Source organism: Lonchura striata, chromosome 2, assembly GCF_050655825.1.
Source record: "Lonchura striata isolate lonStrDom1 chromosome 2, ASM5065582v1, whole genome shotgun sequence".
NCBI classification, from domain to species: Eukaryota; Metazoa; Chordata; class Aves; order Passeriformes; family Estrildidae; genus Lonchura; species Lonchura striata.
In genome coordinates this window covers 23,966,221-23,984,338 of record NC_140704.1, presented here as the reverse complement: position 1 = coordinate 23,984,338, position 18,118 = coordinate 23,966,221, and the positions used below count along the sequence as shown (strand labels likewise).

The window sequence follows — 18,118 nt, the reverse complement described above, 5'->3', positions numbered from 1 at the left end:
ATCTTCAAGTTAAAACAATGCCCAGAGAAGTAATCTACTAATAGGCAGAGAAAATACTGGTTTAATCAGAGAAACTGGGTAGCAAAGAAACAAGTTAGCTTTTAATAATGGGGGAGTTATTTGAATTTCTCAAGCAAGTTATTGTGTAGGTCAGCAAAGATAACGAAGTTGAAACATGCATGATACAGCTACATACCTGATAAAATGGTAGAGCATTAAAGTAAGAACCAAACAATAGCCTGACATTGCTACCTTCCAGGTTTCTATCTAATTTAGACTCCTTATTGAATACTACATGACTACACCCCTGTTTGCTACGACACACAAGCATAAGTTTTGTTATTTGTAGAGATTTGACACAGGTTGTAATAATTGATATTTGTCTCTTTAGCCCTTTTATTAACTCTATACTACTTAATTATAAATGTTTTAACCCATAGCATTATGAACAAACTGAAAAGTGGACTTAAAAATTCTATTTGTCTTCTAAAACGGAAAATCGAATGCACAGACCAATGTGGAAACTTCTGAATGTTTGTGAAAGGTTGGTATTGGTACCTAATTAAAACAAGTGTCACCTTCATCCATACTATCTGAATATTCTGTACTGGACAGGCGACTTTTTCCACTTACACTGTGATAGATATATTTTTAAACTTGCCTGCAACCCAAACACACTATGAGTGATGAGTCACATTCTGGACAGTTAAGACTTCCAAGTATCTGTGCAACTGGCATCAATATTGAAGATAATCTCTTGGGCAGTGTCTTATACTTTTCCAAAGTGCTACGTACTACACACTGCCCAAGTATTGTATCTATAAAAATCTTCCAGAGCCAAGAACATTTCTCTATTACTACATCACTCAGCAAGTTGACACAACAAGTGTTCCAAATGTTCCAAGAACATTTCCTCCTCATTGCTCTCCATAACAGGACACCAATTTTTAATGTCTACACATTGTTACCTATACTTGTGCTGAAGTCACTGTTTTGGGTTAAAAAGGGATATATAAGAACATTTCCAAACAGCACACAGTCCAAAGACATATCAAAATAAAAATTTCCAGAAATACTTGAAAACAACACTTAAAGTTTCAGCAGCTGAAAGTAGCTTGAATTTCTAGAGGGTCTAGATAGCTTAAACTGCTGAACATTTGCCAGGTTTCTTTTGAAGTATTGCTTGCAGAACTCCTTCTGTCCTTAAGGATAGCAAGTAAACAGCATTTTTCATTAGACTAATCTATACAAAATTGATGCACCTCACAAATTAGCACACACAAATCTTTGCCAATAAATCTTTACCAGGCCAACCTGGTAAAGTGAGCTTTAAACTAGAAAAGATGGGGTAACGGGAAAGTTACAGTGACCATGCATGCGGAAAAATAAGGTTTAAGTGGGATACCTCCAGCAGGTACAAGCAGCCAAAGACGTAAGACAGGACTATGGGACATCCCCTTGCACTCCCACTGAGGTATTGACACACTCAAACACCTCTATGAAGTGCCTGTACACCAATGCACACAATAGGAACAAACAGACGGAATTAGATGTGCATGCAGTCATGGTGCTTTGTTTTCATTGCAGGTATAGAGGTATGTTGGGATAGCTTGTGTGACTGGAATATTGTCATGAAGGGCTACATGCTACATGTTTAGGAAAGACAGACCTGGAAAGCACAGTGGTGGAGTTGTGCTGTATGTGAGGCAACACCTCGAGCTCTGCCTTGGGGTGGATGATGAGTCAGCCCAGAGCTCAAGCATTACGATAACAGGGCAGACTTATAAGGGTGACACTGTCAGGGGTGTTTGCTACAGGCCACTTGATGAGGAGAAGGAAGTGGATGAAGTCTTTTAACAGTCAAGTAGAAGCAGCCTCATGGTCACAGGCCCTGGTTCTCACCAGGGGCCTTCAGTCATCCTGACACCTGCTAGAAGAACAAAACAGTGAAGCATAAATAGTAAAGCACTGATAACAACTTCCTGACAGAGATGGTGGGAGACAGCAATGAGGAATGGTGTGTTGCTCAACCTTTTACTAATGAACAAGGTAGGCCTTTCTAGAGATGTGAAGGTTGGGGACAGCCTTGGCTACAGTGACCATAGAGACCAGTGACCAGAGATTGTGGAGTTCAGTATCCTACATGAAGGAAGCAGGGCAGCAAGCCAGATTGCAACCCTGGGCTTCTCAAGAGCTAACTTTAGCTTCTTTGGGGATCTTTTTGGAAGAATCCCATGGGGATGGGCTCTGCAGGAAAAAAGGGTCCAAGAGAGATGGTCAATACTCAAGCCTCAAGAATGGCGTATCCTAATGAGCAAGAAATTGGGTAAAGCTGTCAAGAGACCAGCATGGATGAACACAGAACATCTGTCAAAACTCACTAAAGTAGGACATATACAGGAGGTAGAAGCAGGGACAGGCCACTTGGAACAAATATAGAGACATTCTTAGAGTGAGTAGACATTAAGACAAAAAAAGCTAAGGCCCACCTGGAATTAAATCTCATCAAGAACGTCAAGGACAACAAGGGCTTCTTCAAATACATCAATAACAAAAGGCCTGCTACTAAATGGAGAAGGAACCCTGGTGAGGGGAAACACAAAAGGCTGATATACAAAATGCCTTCTGTGTATCAGTCTTCATTGACAAGACGTTGGTAATCCCTGACCCAGGTGGCTGGGAAAAAGGAATGGTGGAATGAAGACACACATTAAGAGCTAAAATGCCACTTTAAAGGAAAAAGTGCAAAGTCTGTTTAAAGATTGTGTGGTTTAAGGTTCTTTAAGTCACATGAGGTTCTATGTTATGCTACCAATCACTCACTTCAGCTAACAACTTCTGCTGTGAGGTTTGTCACCACTATTATTTTTTTCTTGCAAGATAATGGGGTTTAAAGTAAGCAAAATCTAAGAATTTGTCCTCAAAACCCATTCTTAACACAAGCAAAAATAAGGCCAAAAAAGCATTAAACTCCATCAATATAAGAAATAGCCACTAAACTATTTCTTAGATCAAAATTATATTAAGAGATCACTGAATCAATATATACAATGACATAGTCATTTATTATTCTTATATAGTGCTTAACCAAACTATTCCATATAAATTTAACACAGGTTTATTCTTCCTTTACATTTTAAGTCAACATGCAATGGCTTTACAGGAAAAATAATTAACTTATAAATTATTGTGATGCTAGAAAGAGAACTAATTACCTTCATTAATGTAAGAGAAATGTGACAAATTGAACTCTTCACTTGAGAGTCAAACACAATTGTAACCACTCCCACTTCAATTATACACTAGCAATATTGGCTACTACTACTTTCCTAAGAAGTAAGGCAATCATTTCTTTTACTTGACTGGGCAACTTAAATCTGCATGCTCATCACTATGACTGAAAAACAGAAAAGAAAAAAAAAAAACATATTAAGGAGGGAAAATAGTAATAACTACTGATCCACTGTTATAATTTTTGGGATGCAGAATTTCAGATTGTTTAGAAGAAACTATGGAAATGACAGAAACAGAAATATGGAGGGAAAATTAAGATAAATCATAGATCTAACAGAAGTGAATTGTACCAGAATAAGGTACATGATTTTCTACACAAAGGACACAGTACATTTCATCTATCTGTGATTTGGTGAAAATATTAATATAACAACATTGCACAGTAAATAAATGAAGCTAGAGTGTGTTGGAAAGGGAAGTAACTAAAAAAGCCACTGTGGAGTTCCCAGCAATTGGCCATCTCTTTAACATTTTCACAAATTAGTCTGGCACAAAAATAAGAGTGATAATAGAAAAAAATAAAGAGGCACCATCAAAACAGAAAGGACTGACATAATGTACAGGAGTACTTGATGATTGTTGTAGAAAGAATTGGATGAAATTCAGTAGCACAAATTGTAAATCCATGCAATTAGGGGACAATTATTAAAAAAACGCATCTTTCTTCTATAAGCTAGAAGCTTATCTCTTGGAAAAAACTGGGAAGGTAGAGGATCTGCTGGCTGTACAAGGTCATTATACACTGCCAGTACAAGGAAGCTGTAAGAAATCAAAAGAGGTGCAAAACGGAAACAACTTAGGACCATGATGCAATGATGTAAGAATTGGACAATGCAGGAAGATCTCATCTGAAGTATTGCACATGATTTTGGTAAGATTACAACAAAAGCAGAAAATTTAAGTTTCTGGTGGATGAATACAGAGGACACTAGAAATCTCTCCACTGTTTAGCAAATCAAAGACTGAAAAGAAATAGTTCTGCTGTTCTACTGTAAAAACAGCAGAACAGTATGCATCAAAAAAAAACCAATCCCTTAAACCTCAAAATTTCTTCTGTCATAAGATCAAGCCAGCAGAAAATAGGAGGATATTTTATTTATTATTCTTTAGAATGACAAGATTTCTGAAATAGAATTCTTATCAGAATGAGTGCTGTTAATAGAAGTATTTTTGAGCTGGAGCTCAAAACAAGCATAAATACAGGCAGTACTAAATGACATCTTCTTCCCACAGGAGGTCCCTTTCCAATTCCATGTTTTAAATAATGCTACTATCACGCATTACCAAAACAATATAAAACACCCCAAACAGCAGAAAAATTGAAAATTAATAATAATTCCAGAAGGAGAATAAAGCATATATATGAGCTTTTAAAATAATGTTTAATTTTGGGGTAATCAACATAATCCTCAAGTAGGACTCCTTATGTAAAATTGGAAAACCAGAACTATTACTTCACCTACTGATACAGTGTTTTATGGGAGAAACAGAGGCTGGAATTTGCATGAAAGTGCCATGAGTGGTTTCTACATTCAATCCTCCATTTTCTTAGAGCAAAACCTTATAGCAAAAAGCAGCAAACAAATCTCTCCAACCTAAGTCACAGATCAATCACAGAAAAATCACAACAAATGAACTCTCATTTCAGGTCTATATAATAAATTCTCAAGGAAAAAAAAGGCTTTAGCAAACCTGCAAAGAAGATTTAGAAAATTAATTCCTGACTTTCATGCTGCCCTCAAAGACAGCAAAAGTTGTTATAATGAGGTATTGGAGTAACCTTTTTTAAAAGGGCTTACTCTGAATTGCAACAATGATTTTCAAACTTTGAAGGCAAACCTTATTAATGCAACACATACACAATTCTTCTCTCTCCTGCTTACTCAGATATATTTAGGCAGTTACTTCCCCCTTCTCTATAGATAGAAGTCAGTAGCAGAAAATTGCTACGGTACAATTATCTAGATCATCACACAGAAGGCATGATGATAAAATAATCAACCCCATCACATGTAGAATTGGAGGCCAGTGTTTTCATAGAAAAATTTGGCAAGAAAAGACCTCAAGAAGTGGCCTAGTGCAACATCTGGCTCAGAGAAGGTCTGAACACACAAGGCTGCTCAGTAGCCTGTCCAGTTACATCCTGATGACCCACAGGGACAGAGATTCCCTAAATTCCTAGGGATTACTAGGATGTATGAGAGAGATCTTTGCTTCTAGTTGATTACTATGTAGTAAAAACAGTTATTCTGAGTGCAAGAATCTGAATAATGAAATAGGAAAAGAAACCCTGAAGTTCTTACTTTTGCAACTATTCTACTTTAAAATAAGAGTATTAATCTTTTTGCTCGCTATCTCTAGTCTTCTAACACATTCAATATTTCAGAAAAATAAACTACCATTATAGGTTAAAACCAACATATGCATGAAGATTAATTTTCCAGGTAAAAATAACTCTCAAAATATAAGCAAATTTGTGTATTTAATTAAATAATTTTTTAATAAACAAATCTTATTAACATTTTCAAAGAGCAGAAATAGAGCCCAACTAGGTATATTTTTCAGGGCCTTAAATATCATTTAACATATTTGCTATAATCCGTAAATTTGCACAAAAATCAAGAACACTTCAAAAAAACAATTATTCTACCTACCAACAAGCCTTATTACATTCAGTGTAGTGTTGGTTAGAATAGGTGCATTCACTTTATTGAGGTTATAATCTGATCTCTTTCTGCTCCTCAGAGTTTCTCGAGAAACACTTGAAAAAAACAAAATAGGCAAATGTGAAAACATTCAAAGACATACAAATTAAATTTAGTGGAAAATATATTATCCCTCCCTCCTTATTTCACAGGACAGTAAGTCTTCCAGTAAAGAATTTTATTTATTCCAAAGCACAACAGGGTTAGGATTCTAACATTTAAGAAAGAATCCTGATCTAATTTACATAGAATTGTGCTAGAGAAGGAATTTTTGACTTTTATTCTAATGCTGGAGCTCTGTCTTGCCCCAACAGTCATTTTAATCACTCTGAATCAAATTCTTAATTAATTAAGAGAATAAAAACAACACAAGTCACAACAAAACAGAGGCCGATTTGTCAGCTACAGCTAAAAGTTACTACCTAGAAATAGAATTAATTTTGAGGAAGGTAAAATTAAAAGAATCATTAACTTTTTCATAAATTTTACTTCTGAAAGAGACAGGAAAAAAATTTGACTAAATGATATTTATCCAACTAGACACATTTTAATTTTCTGTAAGAGAAACCCTCTGCCAGCTGCCATACCTCAAAATTATATTCTTCCAGAAATTTCAATTTCACAGCATAAATCTATGGACAGCAACTCTTGTTTGTTCCAATTAAATAATTTTTAGCTATAGCTGCACCACTTCTTTGCAAGGAGGCAGTTTACATGGTATACCTTATAGAAAGAATCACGGTAACAATATTTTATCCTAAAGAGTCATCTTGTAACTACTCTACTTTCATCCAAGTGATGGCATTCTACCTGTCCTGCAAACCCTACATAAAAGAATGTTAGCCTACTTTACAAAGTCTGAATGTACATCTAAGTTGTACAGTATCCTAGACAGAAACTTGTTTTCAGATCCTTTTAGAGGATACAAAGTTGGCTTTTTTTTACATGAATATATACAAATAAAATACTTTTTATAGACATCAAAATAGAATATATATATTCATTTATATATATCTAGATGTGTATTAAAGAAAAAGAGAATTTAAAATTCAAAAGACTGTTTTCAAGATATGGAAGAACCTTATTTTTTTTTTCCTTAACCTGTACAAGTTTACTGTTCTGCAGAAGCAGAAGCTCAAAACTCAAAGCATTTGTCTGCAAACAATTGCTTTTGACACAACAGAAATTACACATATACACAAGAGCTGCTACAGAAGGACCCTCAGTTAACATCTAGTCCTTACTAACCAGTTTTCCACTACCTGCTTCAGAGAGCCTTTATCTGCTTTCAAAGTGTTCCTTTCCTCTGGTTTTCTCTGCAATAATGATGAGCAGTTTAATATTCCTCCCCATTCTGGAGATCTAAGTTCTGAGCCTTCTAACTGTGCAGACAGCATAATATTCATTTGATTATTATTCCACTGCTGCTGATTATAGACACTGAACTAAATAGAATACTGAGATGAAAAGCATGTGAATTAACCCAAGGACACACACAGCCTACTTACCTTTTTATTGGGGCATCTCCTGTCTGCTCATCCACATAATCTCTTTTCAACTCTTCAGGAACATCACTGTCGCTATCATACTCTTGATAGGCACTTTTTTCTTGTTCATCTGATTCATACTGTTTAAAAAAAATTACTACCATTATTTTTCATATAATATTATCACTCATTTAAGGTTGCACTTTGGTCACTTTTTGGCTTTTACCTTGATTGGGATACAAATAACTTTGCTGGCTGAAAGGCTGCTGACAATGTTCTTTAAAAATGCAGCAGGCAACTTATATTATGTTGACTGAGTAAATATTTGCATCATTTTATTTCAGCTACTGATAATTTGTGTTGCTTTCTAGTTGATTTATGAACTACCCACATATCTGAGCTTTTATTATTTGCTTACAATCAGAAAAAAATAGTAATCCTCAAAATTCATCCCTATAGTGGCAGTAAAAAAAAAGCACAGATAATTACCACCACTTATTATGCATTAATATATAGTACATACTTTGCTGATTCAATTAAAATTTAGTGACAGTAAAAAGATAAATTGACCACAAATTATTAACTACAATACATATTGATATAAGAATCTGTAAGTGGCATTATTTAAATGCCTTAACATCATAGAATAAGAGGGATTTTGAATTTTTTTTTTAATATGAAAAAGTGCTTTTATTAAGTCTCCTCAATCTAATGCTATTAATGATCTGAAACAGCTATTTTTAAGATAAATGCATTTGTATTTTAAAGTATGCATTAACTCACAACTATTAAACAGTGACCTTAATGTGAAGAGACCTTATAGAACTATTTTGAATTTGCACAGCCTGCAGTAAAATTTTAAAGTAAAAATTAATTCAGGTATCCTGCAGCAATAACCAGTTACAAGTGTTTAGGCAATCCACTCAAACCAGCCCACAGGTAGTGGCAAGGTTCATCAGAGTTGAAAAGTGTTACAATACTGGAAGTTAACTGTATCATAACAAAGATATTTTAAGAAGCTATAGAAAAGGGACACAAAGCATCCCACTGAAGCTCAAGATACAGAGCTAAGGTAATTGGGTCCAGGGGCCCCATTTTGCAACAACGAAGCACTTAAGAAACACTTTAAAATTCTCAAAATAAATCCTGACATTTCCTCCCACACTACAGATAAACTGACAAGTAAATTACTTGTTTACGTCCTTATCGCGCTACTTCTTTCTATGTTTGGCAACATGCCTGTGTTCTCTGGAAAAAAAAATTTGCAACTTCTACCTGAAATAATTCCAATTTTCAGTGCTAAAATGTGCTTATACCTTAACTGGTCAGTTGAGACACCGACACAGAAAACCTCTGTAAAATTTTATCCTGCATTGTCTAAGCAGGTTATTTATCTTTCTATGTAAAGAATAACAAAATAGGTATACCTTCTACTTTTTAAACGGGAGTTCTTTCTGTGTCAGCACTTCAGAACAGACAGATGTGAGACTGAAACATTAAAGGTTAATGGCTCCAGCAATCAGCAATTTGCAAGAGCAGCAGGTGCTCTGCTGAGGCCAGGTTTGCACACACCAACTGTGTGCTGGCAAAACCTTTGATCTCCCTGAGACAGAGGAGGTGCATGCCCACCACCAGAGGATGACCATGAAAAACCAGCCTTTCATAAGCAACAAGCCATTTTTTGATCCAGATTAGGGAAAAAGGTCAGTAATAAACAGTTCCTGTGAGACAGGATAACACTTTTTATCATGCCAATGCCCTTCCCATGAAGAGGTATCACAGAAACCTTAAAGTATTCGCCCCTTCTGATAATCCATAATTGGCTCAACTAAGTCAGGTCAAACAGCAGTCAAGTTATTTAGAAGGGGCCACAAACCATCAAAGACCCCCAAAATGCCCCCAGACTCATTTCTGCAGCCTTCCACCAGAGGAGTGCACATGATCCTTGCTGCAGCAGCCAAAAACACCCCTCCAGTGGAGGTACCTGGCTGCTCCCCCTCTGAACATCAATGTCTATTAACCCAGTGACCTTTCATGTTTGGTGGTTTCCCTCAGCCCCAACAGATCAAGATTGTGGCTACTTTGACAAATGGGCATTGAAATTGTAAAAACCAAGTCCCAGTTGGATCCATGAGTTATGTTATCTTTTCACTATCTACTTTTACCCTTTCCTTCTATTTCTTTGTATATTTCATTAAGTTATATCTTAATACTTTTATATTGTTATATTACTATAGATAAAAACAAGCTACACAAACAGCTACAGACCTCATTTCCACTGAAACCGAATTATTCTAAAATAAGCTTACCATTTATATGTATGTATAAACAGCAATCATTCAGTGCTGTTTCACTCTAGTCCATCCCAAAGGATCTGTTAACAAGAACCTCACTTACCCTGCCTCTGGGACAGTAATGCAGAGAGGAGACTAAAAATGTCAAAAGGGAAAGTAGGACAGTCATCTGTAGAGTACAGTCACCTCAGTCATAAAATACCTTTGCTTTTGTGTACCAGCCCTGGGACATGTCCTGTACACCTACTGACAAGTTAATTAATCTGTCCTGTGCCTCCATGCAGAGAGACAAATTTCTGTCTGTTTTACACTTATGTTTTGTAAGTCATGCAGGTTTCAAAGAGTGCCAGTAAGACTGCTGGACCACTACTTCTCTCATGAGCCTGCAGTTGCTGTGCCAGAGGTCCCTTCAAACACTAACAATTCAGTGCTTCTGTCTTACTGACAGAAGGCAGCAGTGTGACACTTCATGCTGGCAAAAGCCAACAAAACAGTGCCTCCAACATGTTCATCAGCATTTGCTACCTAGATTTTCATCAAATAATTTAACACTTGCAAAAGCTTAGCACAGAGTAAGACAATGTCTTGTAAATTTTTCTTCAAGCTAGTAGAAACAGATTCTGAAGGGTAAAATGTTAGAAATGGAAGGACCAAAGAAGGTCTGTCCTAACTTGTATGCAGAGTTTTCATATCTCACACAAACATGCAGAGAGAAATAAAAACACTTAAACCTATCCATAACCAAGAAATGAAAACAATTATAGCCTTCCACAAGTCTAAGTATGCTGATCACAAGTCACTAAATAAAAGACATGGGAACGATGTAGGCTGTCATTCCTAGCAGTAACCCACAAGGCATAAGAGGAGTTTGGAATCACTAAGCAGAAATTATTCTTTTTTGTTCTTGAGATGTTATCCAGCCTCAGTAGCACAAGTTAAGCCAAATAAAACATCATTCAAAGGGATAAACAATAACAAAAGCTTAAACAAAAACATGTTAATGTAGCATTTAAGAGAAAAGTATGAAGTTTTACATTGAAAAACATTTGAGCACTGAAAGATTTTGACAGAAGTCTGAAAAAAAAAAAAACCACAGTTATTGTTCAGTTTTATAGAAGAACCCACAATAAAGATAGTTGTACTTTCAATTACAACTAAAACTGATGTAACAAACAGCAGAAAATCCATGGCAAATCACATAGGTGTGAACAGATACAAAAAAAAGGAGAAACACACAACAAGTCTTTCCTATGAAGCTGGAAAGCAAGTCCTAAAATGATAAAATTACCTCCACAAAGAAAGCTAATTTAAACCCCTGGAAAAATACTAATTTAGGTGGAACACATCTTTTTAACCTTCAGGAATGTTTGACTTGAGTGGGAAAAAAGTACAGATTCAGTGTTTTATGTGTAATAAATATAATTTGCGCCATTCCTTGTATGAAATATGTAATATTGGATACTTGTTAAATCATGCCCGTCGTATTAATTCCCCACCCCTTGCAGGCGAGACTGGATGTATATTGGAAACTGATTTACAAGTAAAAGGATGTGGCTCAGCCAGGAGATTGGCCATGTCTGGGCTCCAGGTGTTGATCATCGGTGCTGATCGTCCAAGATGGATATCATGGAAATTCTCAAACAGATCCCTGTGAATGCAGCCTTCCCGTAAACTCTCATCAAGAATTCAACTACTCCGGACATTGAATTATTTCTCCTCATCACCAAAAAAAGAAAATCTTATTAACCTATAGACTCTGAATAGAAGAAAAGACTAACTACTGAAATCTTGGCCTCAGGCGGAATTTTCCCTATAAAAACCGCTTGTGCCAGGATGGAGGTGTGGGCATAGGAGAAAACCTCTGCTGAGGCTGACTCCTTTTTGCACACCCAGGGTCGACCCCGGGCTCGGCTCTGTCCTTTCCGTGTGGTTGGCTAGATAGAATTTGACTGCAAATAAAATTATTTTTATTTTTAATCTGGCTGAATAAATTCTCGTTTATAACAAGTGCAAAACAAACTGAACTTTAAACAGGATGCCTGGGCTGCCGGCACTTTTAAAAGCAAAGCAGCACAGTACTGCAAGCAACAGATTCTTGTACTAACACACTTTAACTTTACCATCATTGCCTCACAAAATATATCATCATTTACTGAAAGCACAATTTGCCTTCTTTTTTTTTGTTTTCTTTGTTCCTGAAACGCTCCATACCCCATTGGAAGCTAACACGTCTTCTGTCTCATCATCCTTGCTGTCGGCCTGGATCTCGAAGGGGTTTCCTGCGGCGCAGTACTGCTGGAACAGCGTCCCCGTCGAGGAAACTGCTGAGGCAGGCTGCTTGCTCGGTGACACCGACGGGGACCGCGACTGCTCCAGGAACTTAAATTCCTATCGACAGAAATAAACCACCTTCTCATCAGGCATTCTCAACGTTATTATGACTCCAGTTCCATAAAAACAAAGAATAGCAGCAAACTTGTGGACAATTTTTTAGCCAAAGTCTGCTGCTTATTTAAACATGCTTTTCACGCTGGCTCAAGTTAACCTTGAAAGTGACAAACTTATGCTGCATCTCTTTGTACTTTTAGAAGTTTTCTGCTACAACATGCAATACATCTGCATTCTGGAAGTATTTACTGTCTAAAACTAGTTGAAAACTAATTGTGTTTTTTATTTCACAGAAATAAGGAGATAAAAAAATACTTAAATTCTATCAATAAATACAGTTTTCTTTACACAAGTTACTAAATAATTTACTAAAGCTGAAAATTTCTTGTTGACATTTTATTTCTAAAAAGTTGTCAAAATTTTTTACTTCTCAAACCCACTGCACAGTTTCTGATCACTGGCTGAGTGCACAAACATTTGCAAATGTATGCACCAAGTAGGACCCAAAAGGCATAATTTGTTTACTTTTTTTTTTCTTAAAAAACACAACTTATCTCAGATGACATACCATTTTTATCTATTAAACTCTAGCTATTGATATTCATAATGGCAAAATGTACATTTTTTTAACTGAAGGTTTAAAGATTGAAACATATGCAGCTAAAAGGACTACAATGTCAGATTTCTGTTTGCTTGAACAAGTCCGTAACTTTCTGCCATTTTCTGCTGCTCCAGTCCCTTGAGCAGTATGTACAGATTTATAGTCCCAGTTTTTTACTAAAAATATTATTGATTTGCTGCTGGATGCTGCTGAGGGTCCTCCATTCCTTCCCCTCCATACTTTTAGTGACCCAGTAGCCTATTGCTTACTTCCACAGTTAACTCCACAGAGGTTGCAAAATGATCTTGCTTAACACTGCTGTGCTAAAACATTTCTGTACCTTAGTTATAGCTTTAATCACAGGCACCAGGTTTTATTTGGCAAAACAAGTTAATTTCATCCACCACATGCTAAAAATGAAAAAAAAAACACTTCAGAGTATTAGAAGGTGAGTACTGTAATTACTTGCTTTCAGTTGGACTTCACCACAGAAGAATATTTTTTTTCCTGTCCAAATGAGGCGGCATGAACTATGTTTCCAGAAACAGATGCCAAGTTGCTACAAGCCAGTGAGCGCTCATGCAACTACTTTCAGGCACTCATGTTTTAGCATCTTACTGTCAGATAAATAATTTAGAAATTAAAAACAGACATAGTACACTGAAACGGGAAAAATAAAGGCTACCATTATGCTTACAACTCCAGCATCTTCCATATAAACCTCTGCCTATCTGAAACAGAAGCACTACTGTTTCAAAAGCATTAGACTCCTAAGTTTCTAATAATTCATGAAGTAAAACTAAGGAGCTTTTAGAAGCCATTAAAAACATTTGTACAGTAGTTCATGGACTTCACTACTTCTTAGAACATCATGACTTAGTTATTAAAGTATTAATTTGTATATTTTATTCATAGAACGTACATGAAGCTGCAAAATACTAAAGCTGGATTTAACAGGACAAAGTTCCCAGGTCTCATTCTCCAAAAACATTCTTAGTTCTTCAAGACGGGTTCTGAAACACAAAAGAATATTTTTAATTGGCAGAAAGATTCAATCACAAAGTTGGCAATTACTTCACTTCTGCAGTGAAAAACTCCTAAAACTGTACAAAAAGTTACACTTTAAAACAAGTATTTAAGCAATTCTTCTAACCAACAAACCACCAATGCTGTGGCTACCAAAACAGTGTGTTTTTTATGACACCCCTGGAGAAAGATATTCTTTGAGACTATCTCTAAAATTTGTGAACTAATTTTTTAAATCAAAACCATCAGAAATTATAGAGAAATTATAATCTACATTTATGCAGAAATATTGGATCTTTTTCCTCTGTAAACCATAGAAAGCAATATAATATATATAAACATGCCACTAACAGCACAACAGCTTCTGAGAGCCCACATAAGACAGATGCTTCTTTCAAACACACTGAAGCCAACAGAGGGCAAAGGGAAGAGGAAAGAAATAATATTCTACAGACATCTCAACATTTCAAAGAAAAAAACATAAATGGCTATTAGTCTCTAATTTTCTTCATAGCTTAATTTTACTATTGTATCAGTAATATAGTAATAAGGAAAAGTAATCAAGCCATTACATCTCTGCATTTCTTCTGTTGTTTTTAATCACCAGAAAAGCCTCCACTCTGTTGTAAGCAGAAACATCTTTGATAAAGAAAAAAAATTTGCCACATAAATGGAATATATAGGAAAAGACAGCAATGAATACTTTTTGGGATCACATTGCTCTGTCTTTTCCTCTTAATATAGGGCATATGATTTTGTTTAACAAGTAACAGTTGGTAAACTATGCACTGGGTTTCTAATTAGGCAATAAAATATTCTAGGAATACCACAACTTCAATAATGAATTACAACCACCACTACAATTAAAATTTGCTTGCCACAATGAGATAAGCAATGTGCTGAATTGTAACTACAGTTTGCGGTGTTTATTTAAATTCCCAAGTTAAATACAAATAGACTTCAAGTGCTATTTTCAGGGCATTGAGCACCCATAGCTTGCAGATCTTCTCACAGAAAAGGCAATAGAAACAACAGAGATGCTGTGAAAACCAGCATTAGAGATTAAAAGTCTTTGTGAGGGATACTGAGGTGAAAGTCATAGAAAAGCAACCATTTAAAAGCCACACAACAGGTTTTGTAGCATTTTAAACATGAAAACAAGGCTCTGACAGAGTACTTAAACAAATGCTCTTAATTTTCACCAGCATGTATGTGTAGAAAGGCAATTGCATGAAGACCTGATGCATTCATTCTGTGAAAAGCTTAAGTGATCCCACAGACCTTTTTACAAGTGTACCAGTACATATAGTAAATTGCATTTCAAAAATCATCTTATTGATGCTCTTTGCCAAAAGCCCATTCTGATTTTTCAGAACAATCCATTGGCACCCAAAAAACAGGCTTCCTGTATGCTCTAGTACTATGTTCTCTTCTATGCTTTTTGAATCACACAGCCAATTCCTTTCAATATTTTCTGTATGTTGGCAGTTCTCCATAACACCACACTGCCCAGGAGGCCATGCATGTCAAATTACACAAAGAACTGATTACTCCTGGACTCCAAGCATTTCAGTTCTGTGTAGCTTTCATGTACTAATGAATCCTTAAAAGCACTCCTGATTTTTTTTTTCCCTCCAATTAAATATCCAAGAGAAGTGAAAGCCACATTAGCTTGATCTGAAAAGGCAAGATGCTTAAAGCTTTCCATAAAACAACCCAGGGCATATAGCTCTGAGACAGGGTTTTTTATGTTTTTCCTTCTGAGAATGAAAACAGCAGCCAATTAATCTTCACAATACCCATGCTGCATAAAAATATTCAAAGGTTTCATATAATTTAATTCATGTCAATAAATATTTCATTCTATTTTCACAAGAATTACATTATCTTAAAAACACAAGTTTTTCAAAAAATTACTATTTCTATACATATTTCATCAATGTTCCTTAACCTTTATTTTACTCAAAGATAATTCAGAAAATTAGCCTATGATTACTTAAGCTGTTAATCATATACAGAACTGTAACAGTCAAAATTGTATTTACTTAAACCTACAAGGCATTATGTGATAAGTCAGTGTAGTAAAAGATGGTTAGGTAGACCAAAATTGGTTCATGAAATTCTGTTTAGGATTCAGAAAAAATTCAATTAATAAAAACAGGTGGCATCTCCTGACAAGACATAATGTGCATCTGATTAAGGCTCAAGATTTTCAGACAACTGGAACTGAGGTCTTCTTCAAATCATGAAAACGAACTCCTAGCAACAAACTAACAAAGCTGGAAGAAATTCCAAACCACATTCTCATCTTCTGAATTCAGCACTGTTTCATGTTCTCCTGCCCTAATTTTCATACTTCATGGACTTTAGGCAGAAAGTCTCAGACTTTTCAAATGACTCTGGATGTATTAGATGTATGATAGCACCCAAACAAGAGGGCAACAGATCAAGACTAGGAAAGTAAGCATTTCCTACAGCATGGAAGGCTGTATTTCTTCTCTAGTTTTTCTAGTTCTTCTAGTTTCTAGTGTATCTCTTTCTAGTTTTTACACCCAGAAAGATCATAATGCTAGAAAACTAGAATTAAAAAGTCGTCAATCATCCAAACCAAAAAATTTCTAAAATCAAGGCAACTAAAAGAAACAAACAGAAAGTCTTGATGCTGTTATAGCCATATATCATATCTGGGTCCAGAGAATGCCTGTCCATGACAACACATGACTGGCCTCAGCTATGACAATACAGCTCATTGAAATGTAGTTACATCCTGCCAACGAACAAGCCATGAAGACATGACACTCCAAAGGATGGACTAATATCTTACTTGATTCGAGACAGAAATGCATATTGAAAAAACATTTCAGAGTCATACATTATAAATCTTCTTAAACAATAGAACAGAAAAAGAAGACACAATTTTGCTACAAAGTATGGACTTCAAAGGCATTCCTCCTCAAGATGCCAGGAGACAAGAGAAAACTTAAAAAACTACTGAAATTCTGCATTAAAAAGCTGTTCATCTTTTATCTGACTAGCCTGCTGCAGAACTACAGTTTTCCACAAAGACAGTGGAAGTGAAGGCTTCTCTATCCTCTCCCCTTCTTCAGGGCTCAGAGCTTTAGTCTCATCAGGAAACATACTCTACAGGCAACCTCAACACAGGAACATTATGCAGTGTTTTCTTTGGAAAACGTTTACCTAAGAACAATAAATGACATTAGAATCATCTACTACATATATAATAGTCTCACCTGTGGTATGTTTTGAAATAGTTAACGCTTTGTTTTCTGATAGATTCTTGCAAAACTTCAGACTTACTGCCACAAAATTCTTCTCCAACCTGCATCAGCCTAAAGTAATAAAACAAAGTTTAGACATATTTATGGATTTCTTAATACTGCTGTTCCAACTGTGAGTGTAGATATATCTTCATAAACACAAAGTACCAATGTTATATTGCAATGTTAGGGTCGCATTCCACAAAAGTCCATGTCTCATTTTCCTTCAAATCCTACCACTGTGTGCCATACACATAAGAGACAAAAAGCCATAAGCAAAATAAATGTATTTTTGAGAGCCTGCTACACAGGGCAAGCTGCCAGTTCACAGTCTCAATCTGTCATTTTATTACCAAAACAGAAAGATATCAATTGTACAAGTTGGCAGTACCACAGCATTTTTCTGCTTGACTCAGACTCCCTTTCTAAGAGCTCTTAGAAAAAAAAAATTACTAGACCTGCACACCCCATATCTTAAAAGGAGACAATACTGAAGCCATATCACTTATGCAGCAAATGGTTCATGCTACTCCTCCTAAATACATCCTCATAAACTCTCACATATAGAAGAATTGATCGTCAAGCTACCAGCACATTTGAATGAAATTAGCATCCAAATGCAAATATCAGCCTTAATCAACAGTGCTATCTGACCAGAGCTCATCTGTGGACACGTACTTAAAGGTCTTACGACCACACCAGCATACCTGCTGATAACATCAAGGACAAATATGAAGTCATCGTATTTGAAGTTAGACAGATCTGTTCCAAGAAGATACGTTTTCACTTTCAATTGAACATCCTACAAAATACAAACAAGTTTTTGTATAGTTAATACACTGAAGATAAAAAGTGAAGGTTTGGATGCTTGGTTCATTAATGCTTGTTGGTTGTTCGCACTTAAAAATTCTTTGAGATTTAGAATAGAATTCCATTTTCTGTAACATGGGTAATTTCTCTAAAACAATTTTATAATCAGTTTGTTTAGCACTCTATAGCACAGATAGAGTCAATCCTAGATGCTTTATCATCAATGCAGGAACAG

The 18,118-nt window shown here is 35.8% G+C and overlaps 1 protein-coding gene across 1 annotated transcript in view; it reads right to left on the bottom strand.

Moving 5' to 3' along the window:
- Window positions 1-18,118, bottom strand: part of VPS50 (VPS50 subunit of EARP/GARPII complex) — an 80,259-nt gene that overhangs the window by 24,919 nt on the left and 37,222 nt on the right. Inside the window, exons 15-20 of the mRNA XM_021551762.3 lie at window positions 17,781-17,875; window positions 17,047-17,145; window positions 13,692-13,782; window positions 11,992-12,168; window positions 7,508-7,626; window positions 5,949-6,055 (exon numbers count right to left, since the gene is read on the bottom strand). Coding sequence (XP_021407437.3) covers window positions 5,949-6,055; window positions 7,508-7,626; window positions 11,992-12,168; window positions 13,692-13,782; window positions 17,047-17,145; window positions 17,781-17,875 — 688 coding nt within the window. The remainder of the gene's footprint in view (window positions 1-5,948; window positions 6,056-7,507; window positions 7,627-11,991; window positions 12,169-13,691; window positions 13,783-17,046; window positions 17,146-17,780; window positions 17,876-18,118) is intronic.